Source organism: Dermacentor silvarum, chromosome 4 (assembly GCF_013339745.2).
Source record: "Dermacentor silvarum isolate Dsil-2018 chromosome 4, BIME_Dsil_1.4, whole genome shotgun sequence".
NCBI lineage: Eukaryota > Metazoa > Arthropoda > Arachnida > Ixodida > Ixodidae > Dermacentor > Dermacentor silvarum.
In genome coordinates, this window is record NC_051157.2 from 133,288,494 (window position 1) to 133,315,621 (window position 27,128).

General features: G+C 46.5%; 1 protein-coding gene across 2 annotated transcripts in view; it reads right to left on the reverse strand.

Moving 5' to 3' along the window:
* LOC119448295 (uncharacterized) overlaps positions 1–21,500 on the reverse strand; it is a 40,296-nt gene extending 18,796 nt beyond the window's left edge. The window contains exons 1-2 of one of the 2 annotated variants that reach the window (XM_037711677.2): positions 21,343–21,500; positions 1,953–2,499 (exon numbers count right to left, since the gene is read on the reverse strand). In XM_037711677.2, the coding sequence (XP_037567605.1) occupies positions 1,953–2,485 (533 nt within the window). In that variant the 5' untranslated portion in view covers positions 2,486–2,499; positions 21,343–21,500. Of the gene's footprint in view, positions 1–1,952; positions 2,500–2,779; positions 2,852–21,342 lie in introns of those variants that run through there. The other variant, XM_049666100.1, reaches the window with a different exon arrangement.
* Between the last annotated feature and the right edge of the window lie 5,628 nt (positions 21,501–27,128).

Here is a 27,128-nt window from a genome sequence, read left to right on the forward strand (position 1 = left end):
TCATTAGACCATCACCCATAAACGTGTGCCCTACCGTTAACACCGCCAGGTTGGTCAACTATAGGACTTCAACACCTGGACGAGGCAAATATAAATCATTTCACGGATGGTTGTTGTTCGCCGCAGAGTCTTCTGCAACATTGTGGTCAACAATCAACTTCTTGTTCCTCTCCTGAGCACAGGACTACGTGTTCATAGGGGGCCGAATTCACTCAAGCTTTTTGTTCCTAAGTGTTCTTTCGCATTGGCTGGTTGGCTAAGCTAATAATATGTCTTGAATCAGGGTTGGAAGAAATTTTTCCTTACGTACGAATCTAACGTAACAGCTTTTTTTTTCAATACGGTCCCAAGTCTGCGAGTGAAGAAATTATAATTACTAAAAACGAAAAAAAGAAGACACATTAGCCAAGCGATTCTAAGGCGGAGGCGATATCAGTTCAATGCGTAGATTCAACTTATGCTGTTTCTCAATGCAAGTTTCTTATCCTTAAAAGTGCCAACAAATGTTGCGCGGTAAAAAAAGAAATGAAAAGAATGTAAATGTATTTAAGGGCATTTAATTTAATGATACTTTCTTTCCACACTCGCGGACAGTATTCTGTGGGAATGAAGGGAAAGATAGAGTTAGCTAGAGTTAGTTAACACAAGTTTGACTGCCCCAAGTAGTCCTGGCAGAGCTTGACAGCGCTTTTGGTTTCTTGGAGCATCTACAGAATCAACCGTAGCTTCCTCGAGACGTTTTTCCCATTTGCGCAAACGCGGGAGAGAAGCAGAATAATAAGTCAAATCGAACACTTAGTGATGCACTATGCCTTATTTTTGATGTTGTATATACGATGGTAGTTATTTCTCTTCCCCAGCTTAAAACTAAAGTGGATCAGAATGTGGGGACTTTCTTCAAGAGCGCTCCAGTTTGCGCGAGCTTTGCCTCCGTAGCTTTTCTCTCATTGCCACAGAAACTTGCCAGCAAGTACAGGTGTGAACATCTACCGACCTTCTCATCACACTTCTTGATAATGTAAAATCTTGGTTATATCAGCCTATCGGGGCCCCAAGGTTCTAGAACGGGCTTAAATTTGCACTGCTTACTATACAAATGAATTGTGCATGATACAAATTAATTACTATCAGAAGAAATAAATAAATAGGGGTGATAGATGAGGCACGACATATTGTACAATACTTCATGTTGCTTTAGTGTTCGAATTTCCAAGGAAATCACTGAATAAAGTGAAATTGAGCAACAAGAAAATGCGCGGCAGCAAAATTATGAGATGCGTGAATCGGCAACTGCTTGCGGTATTCCTTAATACGCTGCAACATGCACGGCACCTAAATACTTTTCGAGGCGCGATGTCAGGTTACAAAAAGCGCGACTTTTCATTAATGGCCCAAACGTGCATGAGAGCGCAATGGATCAAAACTGCGACGAAATTAAGTACAACGCGCACAATCCCGGGCAGAGCCTGTCAGCAGTGTCATTCACATTTATTACTCCATATCTCGGCTGCTAATATAGCCTATGCAATTCGTGTTCCTCTCGGAGAGTGTGACAACTTTCTCCGTTCTATAGCAGCACAACGCCCGCGCAAGGTCGAATTACGCACGAAACCTTTAGACAAAGATGCAAACAGAAAGCTGCAGGCTACAAGTATCCCTGGCACTTCAACGTTAAACTGCCATGCAAGTTCGAGTGCAATGTCAATTCCATTGTTGATAAACGCTTCACGTCACGTTAATACAATGCGACAAGGGCTCGATCAGGAAGCTATAATGGCCATCTTTTCAACAGCGTGCATTAGAAACGAGCGTTCAAGGAAGTGCTCAAGATCATCAGATTGCCTATTAATTTGGTGCCAAATTTCCGGATAGTCACTTCCGTACTCGAGACGGCGGAGCGGTCGTTGATAAGGTAAGAAATGCAGCGGGTCGAAGGTACAATGGTTACTCACGGGACGGGCACTTCGACGGGCTTCTTGACGATGATCTCCTTGAAGACGGGCACCTTGACAGGCACAGCGACAGGCCTGGGCACGTGGATGATCTTGTGCACGGGGACAGGCACCAGCTTAGGCACCTTGACGGGCACCGGCACCGGCACGACGCGTGGTACCGGCACGTGCTTGTAGATGGGCACCGGCACGTGCTTGATGACCGGCACGGGCACGCCTACGCTCACGTAGTGCGGCACGGGCACGGGCTTCGGGATGTGGATGGTCTTGGCCACAGGGACCAGCTTGGGGATCCTCTTGATGACTGGCACCTTGACCGGTACGGGCACCGCGTGTGGCACGTGGACCACATGTGGCACGTGGATCACCTTGGGCACCGGAAAGGGTTTGGGCACCGGTACAGGGTGCGGGTACGGGACCACCTTGTGGACCAGCTTCACGATCTCGTCCGGCTTCCAGGGCTGGTGGTAGCCGGCTGTGGCCGCGCCCAGCAGGCAGGCCAGCACGCCCAGACACGCGGCAGCGCTCCTCATCTTCTCTGCTCCTCCTGCACGAGACACGGCACCCACCACGGCTCAGCAACAGAACGTCGTGGCACCATCAGCTCTAATCCTGATCGCCCAAACACCCGCGGCCGAGACACCGCGCGGACCCGCGGCTGTGGGCCCGCGCGGGGTTCAAGCCACGGGCTCGCACCCCTGGCTGATCCCCCACCCACTCAACCCCCTCGCGCTGGCAATCACTTTCGCTGCGTCGTCGTCCCGACGTGTATATCCAGAGGGGCGCTGAATTCCGAGACGGTCGCTGCTGCGGAAGGGGCCACTCACCGTCGACTGCGTGGCCGGCTGTCGAAACTGACTGTTTTTGTGTGGCGCGCGCGTGCTGCTGTAGTGCGCGGTCGGCGAGCGAAGACGTGAGTGTGCTGGCCGGGCCTTTGCCTTAAGTAGTCCCCCCTCCGCGCGCGTCCACTCGGCGCTGACCTACATCGGGATCACTGCTCTAATCCCGATAGGGCAGCCACGGGCGAGGGGGCCCCTCCGCTAGGAGAAGGGGGTTGGGCCCCCTCGCTCGCCCACCTAGGCCCCCTCGGCGCATGCGCACGTGGGTCAGCCACCACGAGGGGGGAAGCCCGAGGTGAGGGGGGGTGGTTTCGCGCCGGTGAAAATATTTTTGGCCGTACGCGCCAGCAGCGCACAGCCGCGACAGCGGTCCCAATTCCTGGAAGCGCGGTGTCCGCTGGTTGGCTCCAGAAACGCCGTGGCGAGGAGCCCGCGCCTGACCCAGTTGCCCAACGCTGTAGCTTAGTCCAAGCTGTCCCCCCTCCTCATGCGTCTGCCCCCCCCCCCCCCTCGAAGGGGGGTTCGCGGGGCTGTGAAAAAGCACGCCGCGGCGAAAGTCGCTTTCCATCTCGACGGCTTCCGCCGGATCTTGCCCGGTCGGCGCGGCTAGCCGGCCAGCTCGCCGGGAGGCGCAACCTGGCCGCTGCTGTGCTGTGATCCACGCGCTGCCAAAATGGCGGCGTCTCTCTCGGAAGCGGTCATTGTGCGCAGCTTGCCCGGCGGCAATCCTTTAGTCCGTGCGCCGTTTCCTCGGAAAGCATTCTGCATCGACAAATCTTAAATTCTCATCGGACGCCGATCCTTCACATCGATTATCAGAACAAATAATCGCAGATATCGCATAACAGGAGAACATGCTCGTAGAAAGAACTCGGTAGCCGGAACTACATGAGACGAATCCCTTATTTTCTCGGAAAGCTTTGAGGAGGTTGAACTGAAGTGTTCCGGAAGGGTTCAATGGTTTTGAATTCAATAAGCCACCAGATGCGTCAAAAGGGATGTTTGCTGTAAATCATGTATCATGTGGGTGTATGTTACATCCTCCACGCCATGCTGCCAGAAACAGCTGCGAACGTTGACGCGTCTTAATCTAGGCCACGTGTCTGGAATACATCTTTCGGGGTGGTATCTCCCTTATGCGCATGTGGATGCAGACACTATACAGCATGAAATGTGGTGTTACATTAGCGCTGCCTCTTCTACGGTCTAACCACGTGGAATTATTTATTCCTGTATGTGGCATTTATGTAAGCTCTTATGAATAAATACAGTGATGAAGATTCATCAAGCGAACGATGTGTGCATCTTAAATCCGATAGTCGCTACGGTGGCTGCGTGCCTGTGGAGATGAAAACGACAGCATGGGTTACATTCCCGGCTGCTATTACCGCATTACGGTAGTAGCGCAATGCTAAGACAAGGCCAGATGGTAAAAACCAATGCCGATGCCGCACATAATGCATCCCTCAAAGCCGACTCTGCAGCGTCAGAATGAAAACTCCATGAAATATAATTCTGCTTGATGTGATCTGGTAAGAGCCTCTCAACCTACTGTTTTACTGTAGTGGTATGCGAATATCAAATAGTAGGTTTCGAATGGAATGAAAAGAAATAAAAAATGAAATTTAATATCCCTAAATTTACCACCAACCTTAATGCTTCACATTTTGTGCATGGAAACGAGCTACCATTTATGACCACGAGTTTCTCCACGTTACGTCATGCAAATGTCGTCAGCTGTCAATAACTTTGTTAAATTGAGGTGCATAGTAGAATGTGGCAGAGTGCTATGGTTAAATGGAACTGCAAATTAATATGAAAGCCACGGTTAAAGCTCAGTTTCTATACCAAGGCATGTAAAACTTTTTATCAATAGAATATCTATATATACGTTGCTTCACATCAAGCGCCTTCTGCTTTTAGAAGTTGAAGAAATGTTTAAATTATGTTGTCCTAGATACCTCATTACGCACTCAGTTCAAGTGTAGGCTACACGTTAATTAAATGTTCTATGCCATAGAAATCAGTGTATTTCTGTTTTCTTCCAGATAATCAACGGTCTTCCCGTCCTTATGACAGAGGTTATCTCAATGGGTTATCTTCAACCTATAGAGGTCCCATCCACGCGACAAACAAAATCGAGAAGGCGGATCACTTGAGTCGACGTCACTGCTCTACACGCAGCTATCGTTGATGCAGCCGGGCACTGCTCTGGTTGGCGTCAAGGAAAACGAGCAGGCGACTTTTCACCTTCGGGGTCACCATCTTTCGCAACCAGACGAGACTGCTGAAAGCAAGTGTCACTGCAATTTCCTGTGCGGACGCACCCCACTCCGGCGTCCGCGCATTGGTCACGTGACATTTCGTGCCCTTCGCGTAAATCAAAAGTTCTTCTTGTGACGGTCCGCTCAAACCTATTCTAGAATAAATCGATGCACCTCCCCAGACGAGGTTCGTAACAGGAGGCCGCGGAACAGGCAGGAACGTCAGGCAGTCCCGCAACAGTAGAATGCAGGAGAAGCACTTACTATTAAAAATTATGGGGTTTTACGTGCCAAAACCATGATCTGATTATGAGGCACGCCGTAGGGAGGAACTCCGGAAATCTGGACCACCTGGGGTTCTTTAACGTTCACTTAAATCTAAGTACACGGGTGTTTTCGCATTTCGCCTCATCGACATGCGGCCGCCGTGGCCGGGATTCGATCCCGCGACCTTGTGCTCAGCAGCCCAGCACCATAGCCCGTGAGCAACTACGGCGGGTAAGCACTTAGTATTGAATGGCACAGGACAATTTCTTGACAACGACGCCTTTTAATAGTCCGGTGGACTGTTCGATCGAAACGTGTGGGCTGTATTCGTTAGGTCTTAGTCTTGGAGTCACCAGCCCTTATCTACAAAACCTGTAGCCCAATGTATAACGGTGATAAAATTTCGGACGCCCTAACAGTGTCTCTATCGATTTTCGGACTTGATTTAAGCGCCCGGCGGCGTAAAGATAGTGGACATGATGAAAGTTTGTGCCAACCCGTGTCTTCCCGGTGTTGGTGAGGCGGTGTCTCAGCGCATTCATCAACTAGCCGCAATACCGCAATTACAATGGCCGTCACCGACAGACTTCGAAGAAGCGCCGGTTATGTCTAATGGCCTAGGCATTGCGACTTTGATGAAAATTCACCGCTGGCCGATGTATAGCGGCAGACACACAAGCTTGCTGCTGCCAGATCGTTCGTTGTGACAAAATCGTTCGCATGAGCGGCTCATTCGTCCCGCGATCTCGCGCTCTACTTACACTGAAAGCGGTAGAAACGTCACTCAAGTTCGCGGGCGAAACCGGCAACTACCCCTAGGCGCGCGCGTAAAAATTTCCTTAGCAAGTTGGGCAAGTCAGTGCTGTAGATCCTTTTCACAGCTGTAAAGCTACCTTTCCTGCGAGGCATTTCGCCCAGCTATAGCGACGGCGTGGTCATTTTTTCCAAGCAGCGTGTACGAGCAGTTTGCTTGTATTATGACGTGGGAAATGTAGACGAGGTTCTCATGATGAAACCATGCGGGAGAGACATGGCGGCGTTCATCCATCAAAGCTTGACGGGGCGGCTTCTCAGAAAGCAGGGTGCGGTTATTACGTGACCGAACACGGGCGCCTCTATAGCGCACTGCATCAAACCTTTGCAAGTCGCATTTCACTTTTGCAATTTCATCAGCGTACGTTCCAGGAGATTCACATTCAAGCTCATAAAGGCTATAAACACTTTTCAACAATTCTTCTCTCCATATTTTTTTTGTAAAATGACTTAATATAACCAGGGTCAGTGGCAACTGATCTAATTTCTTGCTTAAAAAGCTCCCATGCAGCCAATAGTGGCAAATCAAGAGAGAAGTACTTTTTCAGTGCTAAGCATACCTCATCAGTAAAAATTTTATCACCAAATATAGATGAATTTAATTTCCAGAGTGCCCACTGCGGTCGGCAACTAGCACGAGTACCTCCGCCTAGTCGCGTAATTACCATGCAGTGGTCGGAGAAGGAAATAGGGTGATTTTTGCATAGGAGACCTCTAGAAGTCAACGATGACGAAACATATACACGATCGAGTCTAGAATGTGAACTTCCTTGAATGTGCGTATATGAACGAGATGCGCCTATATCTGCAGAACATGCATTTATGCGAACCATATGATTGTGTTCCGAGCGTCGTCGTCTTCGTCGAGAGCTGGTGCGATCACACGCTCGTGCTCTGCGAGGTGAAGAAGAGATTTTACGAGAGATAAAAGAAAATGAGAGTCTGAGAGAGAGAGACGCATTCATGGAGCGGGTCTGCTGGAACGCGTTGTCGGCATTGCAACGCGGTCGAACGCAGTGTCCCCATTGCAACGCGGTGTCGGTGTTGCAAGCTGCGATATGCAACGCGCATTGACGGCCGTAAGTCCGAGACGCGCGAAAAGAAATTATCATCATTATGAGTAATAAGATGAAAAGTTAGCGCGCACTTCCGGAAAATTCTGGGCTACGATCGCCCAGCTTCGCTGTTTCAAGCGTTGCGCGGCCGCTCGAGTGCAAGGTTAAGCGTTTTTCTTTTCCATCATCATCAGCTTATTTTTATGTCCACTGCCGCTCGAAGGCCTCTACCAGTGATCTCCAATTACTCCTCTCTTGCGCTAGCTGATTCCAACTTGCGCATGCAAATTTCTTAATTTTCTGCCGTCCTCGACTGCGCTTCCCTTCTCTTGGTATCCATTCTGTAACTATAATGGTCCACCGGTTATCTATCCTACACATTACATGGCCTACCCATCTCCATTTTCCCGCTTAATTTCAACTAGAATATCGGCTATCTTAGTTTGCTCTCTGATGCACACCGTTCTCTTCCTGTCTCTTAACGTTAGGCCTAACATTTTCCGTTCCATCGCTCTTTCTGCGGTCCTTAAATTGTTCTCGAGCTTCTTTGTTAACATCCAAGTTTCTGCCCCATATGTTAGCACTGGTAGAATACAATGACTGTACACTTTTATTTTCAGCGTCAGTGGTAAGCTCCCAGTCAGGAATTGGTAATGCTTGCCGCTCAATCCACTCAAACCCATTTTTATTCTTCCGTAAATTTCCTTCTTATGATCAGGCTCCCCTGTCAGTAATTGACCTAAATGAACGCACTCCAGTAGTCTCTAGATCCTGAGTGGCGATCCTGAATTCTTGTACCCTTGCCAGACTATTGAAAATTATCTTTGTATTTTGCATACTAATCTTCAACTCTGCTCTTACACTTTCTTGGTTAAGGTCCTCAATTACTTGTTTGAGGACCTTAACACAGAAAGTGCAGTTATTTAACGTGCCCCTAAATATAAGTACACGATCGTTATTGCCGCTATGCCACCACTATGCGCAACACGCAATGTGTCACCATATGGCGTTAGTAAATATACGGCTGATATTTTTTTAAGTTTTACGGAATTTTTAAATATTGCTTGTGGCTGATAGCGTAATTCTTGTTCTTGAGCTGGATTATTTGAAGAGGCGGACATTCTTAGCACGACAAATCTAAACACATATTCAGCTAATTAACAAAAAATTGCTAATGGACATAATTATTTACTTTACGACACATATTGTAATTTACGAATTGTAGCTGGCGAAGTTGCAACACTGTACTGCCACTTGAAATTAACTTGCAGGATGTAACTAGTTTCGAGATATTATTTCCCAAAGTGTGGGACGAAATACTCACTTACTTACTCACTTACTTTCTTACTTACTTACATACTTACTTACTCACTTACTCACTTAATTACTCACTCACTCACTAACTCACCACTTACTTTTGTGCTTCAATGCATAAAAGCGTGTTCTTAAAAAAAGTGCAACACAGCATCGTTAGGGCGAGGTTCACTGCACAGGTCTCCAGACTGATGTAATTCTGGAAATTCATTGCAAGTGGGTACGCCTGGCTAACTCATTGGTTACAATTCGGAAATTGCAATATCTACCGTAAATAAAGAATTAGAAAGTTAATTAGTGAATTTGTGTCAGTTTCGATTTCTCATACGAGGAATATCCGCCTCTTCAAATATTCGAAAGCAAAGTCTAGGTTGTTATCTACAACAGGAAGTTTCTAAAAATTCCGTAAAACTTGAAAAAGATCACAGCGTATAGTAAGTTGACCTATAGCTGCAGCATCATTAGTGTCAACATCGCCTCATTTGAAATGTAACGGTATTTTATTCTTGGAGCATAAAACACAATAGCTACTGCAAAGGTCATATGTGCTCGAGCACTGCACGGGCCGATTTTTTCAGCCCGGGCCCGGCACGGGCCCGCTGTTACGTTAGGCTGCCCGTCTGAGCCCGACCAAAAGTTTTATGGCGAGATCCGGGCCCGGCCCGGGCCCGGAAATAATCTTCGTTACCCGCCCAGCCCGGCCCGCCACCCCTTCACCTTAGGCCCGAGCCCGGCCCGAACCCGGCCCGAGACTGAAAAAGATAACCGAGCGGCATTTAAAAAAGTAAAATAAAGAATTGAATGAAAGGAAGTTATTCTTAAGGCATAAATACATGTCATATGCAATTACGAACATCATTTGAGGGGTCTGAACGCAAATACCAGCGCGCGAAGTAGTACGAATGACCCTGCCGAGCAGTATCGCCAGCAGTTTCCAACGGCGCGACCTTGATGCGGCCCAATCCACTTCTATCCCAGCGCCGCCACAGTATTTTTCCACCTCGGGCTCCTCACTGCAAAGCATGCGCCGCCTCAGCCGCTCGTCCCACTCGACCGTATTCTAGTACGCTCTAGCTGAAGCGCAGCCACGACCGGTTGTGAGCGCAGCGCATGGATGGAGTAAACGGAGAAAGAAAGCTTCTCGGTCCTCCATCGTGCAGCGTCATGCGCTGCTGCTAGGCGGCCGGTTGAGAACATGCGTGCAGTCACGGATGGACGCAATGCCATATTTCAGCCGCGGGACGAATTATCTTATCTTACCAGTCATCGTTTTACCAATTCGCCTTTGAAGAATCCGGAAGTCGCGAACGAGCTTGTACCGCGCAGAAAGCTTTAATTACATTGATTTAGTTAAGGAATACAATGGCATCCTTTGGTTTGAGGCGACTTCAGTCTTTCTGGACTTTTACATTCTGTTCAAACAGCGCAAAATACGAAGGAAGGAGAAAAGGGAAGTACACAGGAGTAGCACTGCTAGCTTTCAGCTGCGCACGGGGAAAAGGTTTGCCAGAGTCGAGAAGCGCGAGGATAACTCGCTGCACGTTACATGCACAACACCAGAAAGTCTGAGCCCGGCCCGGGCCCGGGTCAAAAAGCACATGCCGCGCCCGAGCCCGTGAAAAACTGCCTTACCCGGCCCGACCCGGCCCTTTCGGGTAAGCCCGAGCCCGTGCAGTGCTCTAATATGTGCGACGAATGCAAGTAGCAGAAACGGGCTTACGTATATATATATATATATATATATATATATATATATATATATATATACAGGGTGTTTCAGCGAACACTTTCAAAATTTACTTAAGGATGCCTGTGGCAGATAGCCCTATTCTAGTTAATGAGCTGGCCTACTCGAAGAGGCGGACATTACTTGCACAAGAAATTGACATGCATAATCGGATGATTAATAAAAATTCACTAATTAAGTTTTTAACTAATTACCTGATTGCCCATATTGCAATTTACAAATTGTAGCCGTGGAGTTCGCAAGGCGATCCTTGGAAAGAATTCTCGGGATGACACCAGTTTCGAGATAATAATTCCCGAACTTTGCGGAGAAATGCATTGGCGTTCCACTTAGTTGCTTAACAAAACGTCGCTTTATGCATTGAAGCACCAAATTAACTTAACGCCAAAGCATTTCTCCGCAAAATTCGGGAATTAATATCTTGAAACTGGTGTCATCCCGAGAATTCGTTCCAAGTGCCTTGCCAACACCACGGCTACAATTTGTAAATTGCAATATGGGCCATCAGGTAATTAGTTAAAAACTTATTAGTGAACTTTTATTAATCATCCGATTATGCATTTCAATTTCTTGTGCAAGTAATGTCCGCCTCTTCGAGTAGACCACCTGATGAACTAGAATTGTACTATCTACCGCAGGCAACCTTTCATAAGGTTTGAAAGTGTTCGCTGAAACACCCTGTATATATACAAGGTGTCCCAGCTATCACGCAGCACGATTTAAAAAAGAGGGACGGCGTTACGCGAAGCCAACTTAGTGCGTATTGTTTCCAGTGCAATGGAGTAGCCGCCAGTAATTTTTTCGTTACTGAGATTTAATTATTTAATTGTAATTAATTATCTAACTCGAGAAGTACTGTCCTAATTATCAAAGTGCCAATGTGAAAGTTGCAGAGCAACATGAAAAACACCCGATACAGCTTTCTGTTGCTCAATACGTGCTACATAAATGTGTTTTTCCGAGTGTGAAAGAAGCCCGCGAATACACGCAGAATTGCCGCGCGACTGGCCGCTCGAGGCACTTTGCGTGTATTCGTGGGCTTGTTTCACACGCGGAAAAACACTTTTATGTAGCACGTATTGAGCAACGGAAAGCTGTATCGGGAGTTTTTCATGTTTCTCTACAACTTTCTCATTGACACTTTGATAATTAGGACAGTACTTCTCGAGTTAGATAATTAATTACAATAAATAATTAAATCTCAGTAACGAAAAAGTACTGGCGGCTACTCCACTTTACTGGAAACAATACGCACTAGGTTTGCTTCGCGTAACGCCATTCCTCTTTTTTTTTAAATCGTGCTGCGTGATAGCTGGGACACCCTGTATATATATATATATATATATATAGGGTGTTTCAGCGAACACTTTCAAAATTTATTTAAGGGTGCCTGTGGCAGATAGCCCAATGCTAGTTAATGGGCTGGTCTACTCAAAGAGGCGGACATTACTTGCACAAAAATTTGAAATGCATAATCAACTAATTACCAAAACTTTACTAATTACGTTTTTAACTAATTACCTGATGGCCCATATTGCAATTTACAAATTGTAGCCGTGGAGTTCGCAAGGCGGATCCACTTGGAACGAATTATCGGGATGACACCAGTTTCGGGATATTAATTGCCGAACTTTGCGGAGAAATGCATTGGCGTTCCACTTAGTTTCTTAACAAAACGTCGCTTCCTGCGTTGAAGCACAAACTTAACTGGAACATCAATGCATTTTTCCGAAAAGTTCGGGAACTAATATCTCGAAACTGGTGTCCACCTGAGAATTAATTTCAAGTGGATCCGCCTTGCGAACTCCACGGCTACAATTTGCAAATTGCAACATGGGCCATCATGTAATTAATTAATAACTAAATTAGTGAACTTTTGTTAATCATTCGATTATGCATTTCAATTTTTTGTGCAAGTAATGTCCGCCACTTCGAGTAGACTAGATCATTAGCTAGAATTGTGCTATCTGCCACAGGTAACCTTTAAGAATTTTTGAACGTGTTCGCTGAAACACCCTGTATATATATTGTCATGGGTCAGCACTCCGTCTACTTGCCTCCAATTGATAAGGCAGAGTTGGAAGCTTTAGTTCGCCGCTGCAGTAAAATCCCCAACGAAATGAAAAAAAAAAGAGCGTAACCTGCATTCGGGCGCGCAACGCTTGAAAGCCTAGTTGAACCCATAGCGATGTGGAATGAAAGTCAGCTTACGCAACGACGTATACAAGGCGCGCGAGCGTGCTGCCGCCGTTTCCAAAACGTTCTACGGCCGCCGCCGCTGACATTGCCCTCCTCCTCCCCAGCGCCGCCATTGCATTTCCGTCTACGCCCTCCCGCGCCACCACCGATTTTCCCTTCTACTCCGCAGCGCAGTTGTTGCCCTTTCCCTCAACGCCCTCCAGCGTTGAGCGCGAGTATGGGAACGTTGGCTGTGGAAGAAGACGAACGCGCGAGCAGTATCATGAGCGCGAGGTAAGCGCGAGGCGAGCTCACTCACTTTTTCTGTACCTCACCGCGACCTTGAAACAGATTTAAGGTTTTCACCTTAAAAACAGAGATGCTTCAAGGTCCGAAAATTATCGTCTCATATCTGTACTGCTATGTTAACACAAATACTCAAGAATAGTGTGCTAGATGTTATGCACGGCTTCATGCAAAATCGTATCCCATTAGCGTCTTGAGAATACGGTTTCATTCAGGGTAGCGGCACTTACGTGCTTTTTGAGCAACTTTTTTGACTTCTTGGTTGTAACATTTGAACAGAATCAGGTTGCTAGTGCCCTTTTTCTGGATGTATCAAAAGCGTTCAATTCGGTTGATTTATCATTGTTAAGCAAAAGGTTCCCGGCGGTTTATTAAAGTTTTCCTCAATTATTGGTTACGTATTTGTAACCGTATTTGTAATTACGCTCCGCATCATGGGCCCGATCTCCTGCCGAAGCGTTGGCCCGACGTCGACGCGATCTCTCCCGCCCCTGATCTCGGTGGCTCATACCCACATATCCAACGCGGGTATGAGCCACACATGGTTTCTTTCTTACCTTCCTTCTTTCTTACTTTCCCTGTTTGTTTCTTTCCTTTCTGCTTTCTTTCTTTCTTGTCCCTGGCTCATACCCGCATATCCAACGCCGGTATGCGTCAAACCTCATTTTATTATCGTTAACCGTGACGTAACTGACAAGCATCTGATGTCATGAATTATCAGTCATGTTAGTCATACATTCATAAATTTCCATGCCAATTTTGGTATATAGCAAGTGAACGAGACGAGAGTACCCGCCGCCGAAAATTGTTGTTCTACGCGTTGTTTTGTCCGCGGACGCGATCCACCAGAACCTAGCCATATACAGCTTCGCTGTAATAACTTTGGACAGTAAATTGAACGCTGTCAGGATTGCTCTCTTTAAACTAATTGATAATCTAGAAAACCGTTCTGGACACAAAAATGTCGTTATCAGAGGGATAAAGGCGATGCACAGGAAACAGAAGAGGCATTACAAAAGAAGGTCAACTATGGTTTTGTTAATGCTGTCTGGAGCTGAATGGATCCACTGCTTAGGAAAGGGGCAAGAATCGCCCATCATCATCAGGGTTTCAGATTTCAGAGATAAACGAAAATCCTGGACAACTACTTTAAGCTCTGCGATAAAGAAATCACCATTGATGAGGATTTTTCAAAACGAATTGGTGAGACGCGCAAACACCTGTGGTAGACTACTGTTGAGGAGAGAAACAGGGGGCCAAGGTGGAACTTATGTTTGACAAAATAAAGGAAGCTGGAGGAGGAGGAAAGAGAAAAGCAGAACCAGGGAGGTTAACCTGAATAACGTCCGGTTGGCTACCCTGCACTGGGGGAATGTGAAAGCGGAACACAAAGGTGACAGGGAGAGAGAGGAGGGAAGGAAAGAAGGGAAATGAGTGGTTAGTTTGCTGACAAAATCAAAACAAATAATGTGGTCAATGGTAAGAATGAGGCTACTGATAAGAGGTACGAATGCAAAGCATTTCCTGAAACACGTAATGATTGACCTCGTGGCTGTGCTTCGGTCTCAACTGCTGGATTTGACTCAAGTTGTGCTATAAATTCTGCTATAATTCTGCTATAATTCTATATATTCTGCTATAATGCTGCAAATTCTGCTATAATTTGACTCAAGTTGTCTAAGCTTGCACTCGTTCGAGTCCGACTGCTTCGACCTCAGTCCTTGATTGAAATATCCTTCTCTGATTGTTTATTGCCATTTCTCAACTGTGAAATTGATGAAGGCTTGTCCAATCTTAGAATGGATGTAATGTCTTTAGATTTGTCTCCCAATGTGTCGCACCAGCACCATAGAATTATGATTGTTAACTTCAATGCCGCAAATTATCCAGCTATATTGGAACACTTGAAGCAGTCTTATGATTCGTTTCTGTATCGGTACAGATCTAGTTGTACTGAAGAATTATGGGAATTTTTGCAATGGTAATACTGGTGTCAAGAGTACCGATACATATGTTCCTACCCAAACTCAGAGTCTCCTCTGCTGTCGGGTAATGCGATACGAGCCATGCTAGGCTTCGGCAGACCCGCCCAATCACTGTGTATATTTGAAGAATAAGCAAAGATCATTATTACTGTTGTTGGACTTCGGGAGAGTTTCAAACCATGAATGATAATGGCTGCTCCTCCCTGCTTAATTGAACAGTGCCTATCAAAGTTTGGGTGCCTCAAACACACACTCACGCAAAATTAATCCAGATTCAACGCACGTTTTAGAATCTGTGTGAAGCGATGTTTCAGCAAAGCGAATAATTAACCCCACAAAGCCTAAACACCATTCCACATCAAAGACAATTAAAACAGCTGTTTTACGTTTATTTCTGGCCATGGAGATATGTTTGTTGGTAAAAGGAAAACAATGAAATGTTATTGAGTAAAGATTAATTAGTACGGTAATTACCTAATTTGTAATTTATTTGTTGTACTATCACGACTCTAAACGCCCTCCAGCACATCAAAAACCCCAGTACGGGCTCTAGTTTAGGTCATTAGCACATAAATTTGAATTTTTAAGCATCAAATTCAGCGTATCGAAAATGATACGTTGGGCTTTGTGGGGTTAAATATTTTACAGTTGACGGTGATGCGTAAAAATTTGCTTACTGTCGTCCTATGCAACGAGTAATCTCGTGGAATATTTATGCTTATCCACCACAAAGGTCACAGCTTTATTGCCATGCAATTTGTATGTTTCTGCTCTGCATCATCGTTCACAGGCTATGCCGAAACGCGAACCACCAATTCTGGTGGATGCACACTGTGAGCCGTATACGCAGCGATGTGACAAGGACGAAGGCGATGTATGATGCTTGTTCGGGGAAGTGCGATGGCGGATGTAAGCGCAGATAAGTACGTCGCGTATGACGCACAATTTAGGTATTCTGCCACCTGTTGAGCCACAGTGGTACATACCTATTGTGGGAGATTGGACAAGAATGGGCACACCTCCAGTGGCCCGTATAAAAAATAAATAACAATTTCAAAGAGTTCGTGAAATATTATTCACGTATGTATTATTCACCATTGAGGGGGCCATGAAACGCCTATCTAACCAATCATAGTGTGCCCTCACTAAAGGGATGCCGTCTCAGGAATCGAGATGCCACAAAAATTTAAGAGACGTTACCGCACCGATACGCGGCATTCTCTCTCCTTTCGTCCTCGTTAGCACGCTGGAAGCCACACCGGGCAGTAGCCAAGGAGGCTAAAGCGCCACTAAAAAGTTTGGCTACGCGGTGAAAGGGTTCGTCGCGGCACCCCGTGGCGGCCGCAGTGGACTACGCTGCGCAACACGCAAATTAAACCATCTGTTAAATATAATTGAATATTTCATTGGCAGAATAACATCCCACATTACATGTATAGAGCTGATGTACGAAGTTATACATTTCTTCTTTTTTTCAAATTTTTCTTCTACATTTTTTTCTACAGTTCTACATTTCCATACAAGGACTTCGCTAGCAGTTTCATAGAACATTTGTATATATATCCCCACACATATCTCCAACGATAGCGACCAACCCAACAGCTTGTGTTCGCGACGGATTTCGCCCGTGGACGTTTTATTCCGTTGCTGTGAAACTGATGTGCGCAATATATACTTTTTGTAGTATTTCATTTCTATTAGTAGTTCTTGAGAACTCCCTGTTTTCGTGTCTGTTGTTATGTCACTGTCGCGAATCGTTGATCTCTGTTGATTTGATAAATTCTGTTAAGTCTATTGAACTTCTATTTACGGACCAGTAGCGCCAACAGCCAGGCAGCTACGCGAATCCCGGGAAAGTTCACAAAGGAAGCTTCGCTTTACTAAAATAAATGTCTCGCTGCTTTAAAGAATACGGCCGGGCGGGGTACAGCCGGCACTAAAGCATGCAGCTTGCCAAGGGTACTAAAAATAGTCCCGAAGTCTGCGGGAATTATTAATGTGAAGTTTTTTTTTCTCATTTTATTTACCTAGCCTCCATGGTGTGGTGTGGCTGCTGTTGGCGGGTCGGTCAGTATCTTGGTAGATATTGTGTATTTCGTGTGGTAGATATTGTGTAGATATAATATATTTGTGTATAAATACGGAGAAGATTGTATGTGCGCCGAATGCAAGTATACAGCTAACTGGGGGTTATATAACCCTGTATGCTGACGGACAAAGTAGTGACACTAAGCGCACCTCTGTTCTGAACCTGAACATAAATTTTCGGCTCCCAGGTGTTTCCAAAGCCCACCTACATCTTAACGAAGATTCACTTTGGCTAAATTAGCAGTAAATTAGTAGTATATACTACTGGAGCAATAATACAAAACCTGTAAGGCTCTTAATTGTCTCACTTTCTTATTAGCAGCCTTTTAATATCGTCTAAGCAGACGACGCGTGCACCTGTGACGTGCAGCTATGACGTACGTACAAGCCTGTCGCCTCCGAGATGTTTTTCATCGCGCCGCTAATCTCGGAGGTCATGCCGAATAATCGCGCGATCGAAGTCAAACGTCACTTCCGGGAAGCTGCAATAGCGGCGTTTTTTTTTTTTGCCTTTTTCCGTATCAAATACGCTCACTTTTACGAATGTTTTCTGACACATACACTCAGTTTTCAAGCGTGAAATTTTGCATAGAGGCTGTTTTGAATCACGGAGGCTTTCTACGTGACCAAAAATCTCGTTGCAGTTGGCTTTTAATAGAGCAGTGCATTACTAGCAACGGACTCTTTGCTTAGCTTGATTTTCCTTCATTTAACCATTTGGTATGCCCCATTGCGCGTGTGCCTATTCTTGGTCGATTCACCACAAACACGTACCCGAATCTATTCATCCTCCACAAAATCCATCCAGAGCAATACCCGGACACATGTCCGTGGTGTTGGGAGCGGCCATCTCTCACCCACATAACGTGGACGTGTAAACTCGGGCCACCCTGAAATTAACTCACCCTTGTTAGATAGAAACCCATTTAAAACGCAGCGGGAGGTCTGGCTTGCCAGCGAGGATCGCGAGAGCCAAATTGGTCTACTGGACCAAGCCCAGCGAGTCGCACAGGCCCGTGGAGCCGACAACGAGACCCACCAATCTTTGCCCTAGTACGCCAAAGTTAAACTTTCTACTTCACATAAAAGGTATGGGCCACTGTGACCGAAGAGGTACATAATTCTTAAAACAACCTAGACATATGTACTGCACCTCTGTGCAAGCATCTGTCATCGCCATTCTACCCTCGACTATCATGATCAAGCGCCTTCCTCCTCGGGACATCGCCCTGCATCCGCTTGCTACGGCGGCTTCAAACGGCTTGGTAACTTTTGGGCATTGTTCATTTTTTGACAAAATATTACGCTATAAACGCAACAATTCGCAATAATCCTGTTAGTGCTTGGATTCATATTGCCTTCCGTGTTTAGAAATCTAGAATTGCTTCGATATTTAGGCCGATAAAGGCACGGTAAATAGAGTGAAAAGAACATCTGAAGTCACAAGCATGAAGGTCACACTAAGTCAATGCACATGACAATTACTCCCAACCTAGCTCAAAGATCACAGTGCCAGTGTTCTTTCTAGTAATTTTACTAGGAAATTGTGGTTTGCCTTGCCAAACGCCTGGCATGCTACTCAAGGTTCACAAGGGTGACAATGAAGCGGCCCACTCATACAAAGTGCACACGCACACAACACACACAAGCACATAGGCTGACAGGAAAGAGTGTCTGATGCAGTCCATAGTCCTGGAGAGAGAAAGAGCGCCTTCATCGCGCGCGAAGCACTGGTAGCTCTGCTCTAATGTGCTGGAACACACTGCCAATAAAATGAGTCACCACGTAATTGACTTGAGAATAACTTTCTGGCCGTGAAGTAGAGCACTGCACGGGCCGATTTTTGCGGCCCGGGCCCGTTTTTACATTGGGTGGCCCGCCCGAGCCCGATAAAAACTTTTATGGCGAGACCCGGGCCCGGCCCGGGCCCGGAAATAATCTACGTTACCTGCCCGGCCCGGCCCGCCACCCCTTTATCTCAAGCCCGAACCCGGCCAGAGCCCGACTCGAAACTGGCCCGAACCCGACCCGAGACCGAAAAATACATGTTTTTTTCAGATTTGAGAAGCCCGAGAATAACTCGCAGAAAGCCCGAGCCCGGCCCGGGCCCGCGTCAAAAAACTCGAGCCCGGCCCGGGCCCGGGTCAAAAAGCACACGCGGTGCCCGAGCCCGGCCCGAGCCCGTGAAAAAACTGCTCTACCCGGCCCGGCCCGGCCCACAGGCCGGGCCCGGGCTTTCGGGTAAGCCCGAGCCCGTGCAGTGCTCTACCGTGAAGTGCGCGCAGGCATACAAAAATGAAACAATGTTTTCTTCTTTTTTCTTTGTTTTTTTCTTTCCAACTCCGCGACTGGTTTTCTTTACAACGAGAAATACTTATTACTGTAATTTCCATCGTCTTTCTGGCAAATGCGTGTGACGGCACACGTATAATCGATTTGCTTATGAAATTCCTCTGTTCAGCAGCGAGTGATTCATTGTATAACAATTCTCTAATTTGAATATTCCGCATGAAGGAAACTAAAGTAACATTGATGAAACGTAGAACAATCATTCGCCCGAATTAAGCATGAGTTTACAAACAAAACCTGATACAGGTTGTCGAGAAGGAATGTCAGAAAAGAAGTCAATCCTGGTCCGAGGATCGAATTCGCCACCATCGCGACTTCCGCGGTAGTCGCTGTACCAACTGCACTAACAAGAAGGCTAGGTGATGGTACGTCGTGAGCAAATTAAATGACAACTCGAAGCACAGGAACTTTGAATTAGCAAATACTGTAAGCTCTCGCAATATCCGCAAGGTGTAGAAAGTTTCTTGAAAAGGAAATACCTCGTAGACCAACAAATATCACGAAGCTTATATGTATACTTTAGGGTCCATGACTAATTTTCATTTCATGAAACTACTTGCAGGTTGCGGATTTCGACTGAATTTACTTGCTAAAGTACAATAGCTAGGCTGCCGAAAGAACAACAGTTCGCAAGCTGGTCAACCTTTTAAAAGTGTGAAGGCATAAAAAACATGACCTCGTCACTGTTCTTGTCATTATGTCCTTTAAAGCGCAAAGCAACACGGCAGCGAAAACAGCTGCGCAATTTCGACACAGCGTAATCAGCACGTCATCAAGGGAGAAAACTACGGAATGACAACGTCAGCACAACGATGGCAAAGACGATGACGTCATGACGACGGCCGCGTGAGAAAAACAATGGCACAGTGACCACGTGACCGAAGATGACGGCGACACTTTTTGACTTGTACTTACCACGACGAGTTCTTTTTGTGGCAAGAAAGCTGATTGTGACCGGTGTGCTGGAAGTGCCACAGCAAAGGACCGCGCTTCACTTGGCCTTGGATTAGCTTATATTCAGCGACTAATTAAACTTCGAAATCTTGAAAATTTGCAAGTCGCATTTTCAGATTTGCGACGCTGTCTATAGGCCAATCATCACCTGTGTATGTCTGTTAGCCTGACCAAGAGCATTTGACGTTACACTGCTGTGTGACCTCATGGACGCACAGTGAGATTCTGATGCCTGCTTACCGTAGTGAAGCAAACATGAATATTTAATTTGATTTTGCCATTTTATTAAGTGACAGCTAATTCACTATGGCATGAATGAATGAATCTAATAATGTGAAAATATACCGGTCTGGTTCAATGTAATGGATTTACATTTGTGTTCCTTTTCATACTTGATTTAATATCTGTTGAATGAGATGGTGGTTCCTGCAACGGCTCCGCCTACTTCTTAGAATTGGCACATATATGCAAAACGATTTTAATGTTTCAAGGAAGCATAAAAAAGAACATTATGCACGACTCAACGCAAAAACTAAAAAATTATGTGAAGCGAAGTTTTTGCCAAGCGGTGTGTATTAAATCTTACACAACTAACTTGGCGATGTGTACATTTGTGTTCACTTTCATCCTATGCAGTGTGCAGCCTCATGCAATGTGTTTGTTTATCCACCCACAGCGGTCAGAACTTTATTCTCACGAAACTTTATATATGAAATTATATCTCACGCAAATTTGTTACAATCTTTCAAAACTCTTAGTCACGAATAAGTGGCATGTGCAAGATTGGTGCATAATACATCAATTTGGTCCGATTTAGATGAATTATTATGTGCAGTTCGCAGAGTCGTGATATCGTTTTTCATTGCTTAGTTACACGAGTTGCAAACTTGATCGTCCTTTTTAGAAATTTTGCAATTTTCAACATTCTTTATCAAAAATCCAAGATCTGAACAAAGATATGATTCCTACAGCCTCTAGCTCCTAACATTTCTTTTAAGTGTAACAAACCTCATCAACTTCGATGCAATGGTTGCCGCGAAAACTCATTTCTCCTTCCCCACGTATTTTTAAAGAAGGTTTACTGAAAACCGGATCGACGTTTCCCGAATGAGTAACATTTTAAAAAACGCACAGTCAAAAGCGATCGCGCAACACAACATTTAAGCTTTCTTTCCCCTTGGGTGAATTTAGTCGAAATTGTATCAAATTGTACCAAACACGACGCACATACCTTGAGATCGGACCTACGAGGTCCGATGTTGCCAGGGTGAAGCGGCGACGTCGTGTCGGCCGCAGATGCGTTCGTTGTGGCTCACGCGAGAACGTGGATCGTCAGCCGAACCTTCGCGAACCTTCGCAGACTGCGGTGGACAATCCAGTCACGTGACAAAAAAAGCCGCCCAGTTCCACTCGCACATCATAACAAGAGCTAAGGAACGCGAACACAATGAAGAGACTACTGAGTGGTTCGTTTGGAAAGGAAAGGTTTGCGCTATCTTCTGCAGCCCTTGAGGAGCACGGCTCAGGGACATATAGACTGGACGGGAGCTAGTTCCACTCACTTCTCTCTTTGTACGGACACCGCGACGCGCCTTCTAGTCGCCCGTTCCCTTCTGAAAGTCGAGGGCCCCCTGACAACACAAAGCAGGGGACTCTCACCCCGTCCGCACCTGCCCTTGCCAGTTCCACTTGAACCTAGATGGCGGGCGTTCGAAAGGATCATGTCAATCACTTCGACCTGTTCGTACACGCTTTTCAAGGTATCGCGTAGAAAGAGGGGAACTCTGTGCCTCCTATTGTCGGCATGGACTATACCGTCCAGCGCAGTGAACTGCCTCGTTTGTCAAGCGCGTCCTTTCGGCGCTGCTTGACTTCTTCAACGGAGAGGGAGAGGCAGGAAAAATGATAAGGAGATGTATACAAAAATGCCAGATAAAAAACATGTATATCATATCTCATTAAATCAAGCAGGCTAGGTGACTATTTGTCACTGCCTCGTTTCAAAGGGGGAATCATTAAATCATCATCGTCATCAATGCAATCAACCTGAGAGCGCGGCTGAGCCCCGCAATCGCTTCTCCTTCCTTTTTTTCCTTTTTTTTTACTTGCCGCCCTCTTTCTGCCTCCTCTCTCCTCCCTCTCTCTCTCATTTTACTCCCCTTTAACGCGCAGCGCTCACTACACTTCTGTCTTCAGTCCAGATCCCCCTGTGCAGTGCGCTTGAGGTGTCCTCTATTGAGAGGTAGTTATCGCGCTGCACTTAACCTAAACTTTCACCCCTTCCAACTATAATCTCCTTCTCTGTCTTCATACTTGCTCCCAAAAGACACCACTACTATTGCGTAGGCCCCGGTGAAAAAAAAAATAGCCAGAGATAGAGACTGAGAAAGAAAGCGCTGCCACAAGGCTAAGCTTTATGCGAGTCATAAATAGAAAAGTCGCAAAGGTTACCAACAAACTGAGCACAATGGGCTCCCATTATTTGATCTGAGACTAAGCAAAATAGCTCCAAATTATCTGTTTAAATTAGATGTTTTGCATCTTGATATTCATGTTGCTGGCGTCCCGATTACGGAGTTACCGTACTCTTATAATCTTCATGATAACTTGCTTCTTCTTAAACCATTTTTGCGTGGAAGTGAGTGATTAATATAGTATCAGCATTACCTGTCAGCGATGCCTCCTACATTGGTGTTTTGTCCATGGACAAAAAAAATATAAAGTGAAGGTTACAAAAATCAGCCATCGCTTGCAGGCGAAAATACAAAAACGGGGGTTCAGATGAATAAAAACACGATTGCCGTACATCTCGTACCGTGGTTCCTTCTCATCGTATCGAAGGTCTAACCGTTCCGTTTAATCAACAAATTACCGTTCTTTTCGGAAAATCGCGAGATTGTGTCATCAACGAAATGATCTTCAGGCTGCCGGTATCGGGAGCAGTTGAATTCCCACGCGTCACCGTCATGCGCTCACGGCAGCTGCTTTGCGTGTAATATGGTAAAACTTCAAAAAAGCTGGCCAAACTGTCTAGCATTTTATTCTCATCTCAAAAGTGCCCTGCTGTTGGGAAGAGTAATAAGAGAGGATAGAGAGAGAGAGAGAAGGAGATGTCAAAGGTCGTTGTGAAGGTTCGCTTTGATTGAGTCATGTATGCATCCTTTTTGTTTAGTTGGAACGTGTGGTCACTCGTCTTCTCTGTGGTTTCTGTGTGTGTATTTGTTGCCTTGCAATGTTGTGCTGCTTGATCGCACCCGAGTCGCTTCCCGAGGACGCCTTCAAAGCGTCGGTGGCCGGACGGGGTTCGACGAAAAAGGGAGCCGCAGGGTTTCTCGTGCACTGGGTCTTGCGAGCGCCATAAATCGCACGGCGCGCCGCCAGCGGCATCTGAAGAAGGGAATTTTTGGGGCGTGTTTGGGTCGGGGGCGAGACGGCGCCGGCATCTCGGCAGGTTCGAGTGGCGCCCACCGCAGGTGTGAATCATGGAGCCCGGACACGTGGTCCAGAGGTTGGGGGTGAGAATGTGCGCGGCTGAAGGGGCAGTGTGGTCTGAGACTTCAGGGACAACGGACCGATTTCCCAAGTGCCCGATCGGGGCGACGGACTGCCCGAGGCCTTTTCTCAGCCGCATTCATTAATGTGTACTCGCAGCGTAACTTCTGTCTGTCTGAAAATTAATGCAGTTCCAATTATTGACATCCACGATTTTGAGTCCCAGAATATATATATATATATATATATATATATATATATATATATATACCGAAACTCGATAACAGTGCAACGGCTTAAGAAAAGCCGAAGAAAAGCCGACAGCGACTACGAAGACAAACTAAAACACCAAGAAAGAAGAACCCGGCGGTGGAAGAAAGAAGAAAAACTTACTGGCGCAGCCCGGGCAGCACATCTGTTCTCGGTAAGCCTTCGGCGGACGGCAGCGGCAGCCACGGGAGGTATCTGATCAGAATTCACGAACGTAACCGAACTGCGACTACGTCACTATTGTGCCTGGTCAGGCGAAGATGCGAAAAGCGAGGGTGCTGCTCACGTGAAGGCGAGTAGCGAAGATCAGCGTCAACGGCCCAACGGACCAAGCCCAGACAGTGCGTCGACGGACTGACGAACGGGGAGAGCTCACTTATGGATTGTGAGTGCGCATCGGACAGTGCAATCCACTGATGGACTAGTGGCTGCACTGCATCAGCCTCTGATGGACTAGAGGAAACTCGTCGAAAGCTGCGTGGTGGTGACGACCGGGGAAAAGCGACTCCTTTCATCGGCTTCCAGGGACTGGAAACAAGGTGGGTGGCTTCGCTGCATGGTTCACGGAGACCACTAGCTGTAATCATCTTAGGACTAGTGGGTGCTCATCATGAGTAGTGAAGGAGAAGCTACCGGGCCGACTGATGAGGTCCCGTCGGGCACCGGCGCAGACAGACAAAACTCGGATTTCAGAATGAAACTCAGATAGCCTCAATGGAATTGGAATGTTTGAAGATTCAATTGCAAATTGAGCAGCAGAGAACATGGCAGCTTGAAATGCGATAAAGTATAGATGATAGAACACCGAACAGACGTCCAGAATCTCGCGAGGAGACCCTGGGTCGTTTTTCTAAAATGCCCAGAAGCCTTCTAACTCCGATCCCATCGGATCCTGAGGTTCTGGTGTGGTTGGAGGGCATTGAGGGCGTCTTCCGGTCGTACGGAGTGCCCGAGAGTGTCAAAAGCCACCTGATACTACCGCTGATCGCAGGGAAGATTCGGTACATTTTTTCGAAGCTGTCGACTGACTAACTGAAGAGCTACGATAAAGTAAATGAGACCATTTTGTCCGAGCTGAGGCTGTCGCCGGGCGATTATCTCAGACAGATCCGGTTTGCAACACGGATGCGAGACGAAACCTGGGAGCATTTTGCATCTAGGCTTGTGAGCTATTATGCCTTCTATACAGCGGTGCAGAACGTAAAGACTTTCGGAGAGCTTTTTACGCTTCAAGTCGCCTACCAAATTAAACATTGAGCCAGGAAGCGTGGAAACACGTTAAGCGTGAAAAGGGTAACGGGTGGGCAATGCCGCACACAGTTGCAAAGTTCGTTGAAGCTTACGAATATATCGAGGGTGAGGGGTCTGCGCGGAGGCAGGTGACAACATCGAAAACAGCGGGAGAACACGAGCGCGCAGCGAGCACAACAAATGACGCGAGCGTTGTTGCACAGAGTGTGCCGTCGGTGAAAAAGGGAGTCGCTCTGCAGAAAACGCAGCTCGCCTGTGTTGTATGCAATGGACCGCACTACGCACGAAACTGCCCCGAGAAAGTGGCGACCCAGGCAAAAACCGTGCACCAGGTTGTCAGACCGGAATCGGAAGCGGTGCCCGGTCGTCAACAGGCGGTGTCTCTCGAAAGCAGTGAGCTTGGGCCCGCCTTCGGTGGCACATCAACCAAAAATAAGAGAGGACGAGATCTACCTGCGGTGTAGTATGCTAACTTAAGGTGCGGCGATGTTCCCGTTAAGGCACTGGTTGATACGAGTTGATTACGTTGCTCCGAGAAAGCGCCGTGCCCGAAAGCGCGAAACATGAGATGGGAAATGTGACGCTGGTAGCAGCTTTCGGCGCAAAAGTCTTGGCGGAGTTTGCGCGCGTGGGGCTAAACCTGGATGTGGGTGGGAGTGGCCACATCGCAAGGGAAGTGCCCGTAGTGTGCGCGTTTACTGAGGAATTAGCGACGGACGAACCTGACTGTCTGCTCTCGGCGGAGGCATGACACATGATTAAAGGAGCATGCACCGGTATTGAAACCCTGCGATTGTTCGAGGCTGGTTTGGACCTCACCTCCGATATTTGGGGAGAGGAGCAGAGCTTAGGTGGCCCTGCGCAGACGTAGACCAAGCTGCCAAAGTTGGGTTAGGTTAGGTTAGGTTAGGTTTGAGAATTGTGCCCTGAATTGGTCTCTGGGAATTGTGCCCGGGAGCCACCCGGAGAGACTGCATGTGCTTTCATATGAAATGTGCTTAACAGTGTTTGACATCATGCCATTACGGTATGTCTTTATTGTTAATGGAGCGGTGTACATATACGCGATATTCAATGTCGTGTTTTGTTTTCATTCTCAAACTTTTCATGCTCCCAACTGTGTTTTTATGTAACCAATTCATTACTTCTCATTTCATTGTTCCCTTTTGTGGTTTGTTTCCACGTGTGTGCATGCATCATTCATGACGACACCTCGAGTTAATCGTGCATAATAACCAGTTGGGTTGTAATAACCATCTTGGGAGCGGGGTGTAAGGTCGTTGTTGGACTGCCCCGAAACCTGTGCTGAGCAGCATTCATTAATGGGTACTCGCTTTCCTTGTGTACTGTGTACTCGCAGTGTAACCTCTGTCTGTCTGCAATTAAATTCAGTTCCAATCATTGACATCCACAATTTTGAGTCCCTGTATATATATATATATATATATATATATATATATAAGCTCGAGCACAGTGCAGCTGCTTAAGAAAAGTCGACAACGACTTCGAAGACAAACTAAAACACCAAGAAAGAAGAACCCGGCGGTGGAACAAAGAAGGAAAATTTACGAGATGTATAAGCTGAGAGGGAAGTATTATCGGGTTACCTATTACACGACAGGTGTGCTGTTGAGGCGACCGCTGTCTTATTACCGCTACTGATCATGCCAGCCCCGAGTGCGAAATTCCGTGTACGACTGCCAAGTCTCATTCGGCCGAAATTTCATTAAGCGCGTATGCGGCAATCTTTTACCTTTTCCATTCGAAAGTAAAAAGAAAAAACAAGATACAGCAAAAGTATGGACAGCTAGGGGCAAGTTGGTATACGGTTGCGCATTCCTCAAAAATGTAGTTGAAGACGGGCCGAAAGCTGGAAGATTGATGAGGATGAGCACGCACTCACAAATGATTTGTTGAAACGGAACGTCACACTACGTACGTGGGCTGGAAGACCCTCCTACGTGGACCATCTGGCCACTCGTAAGCAGAAGAAAAAAAATGCTG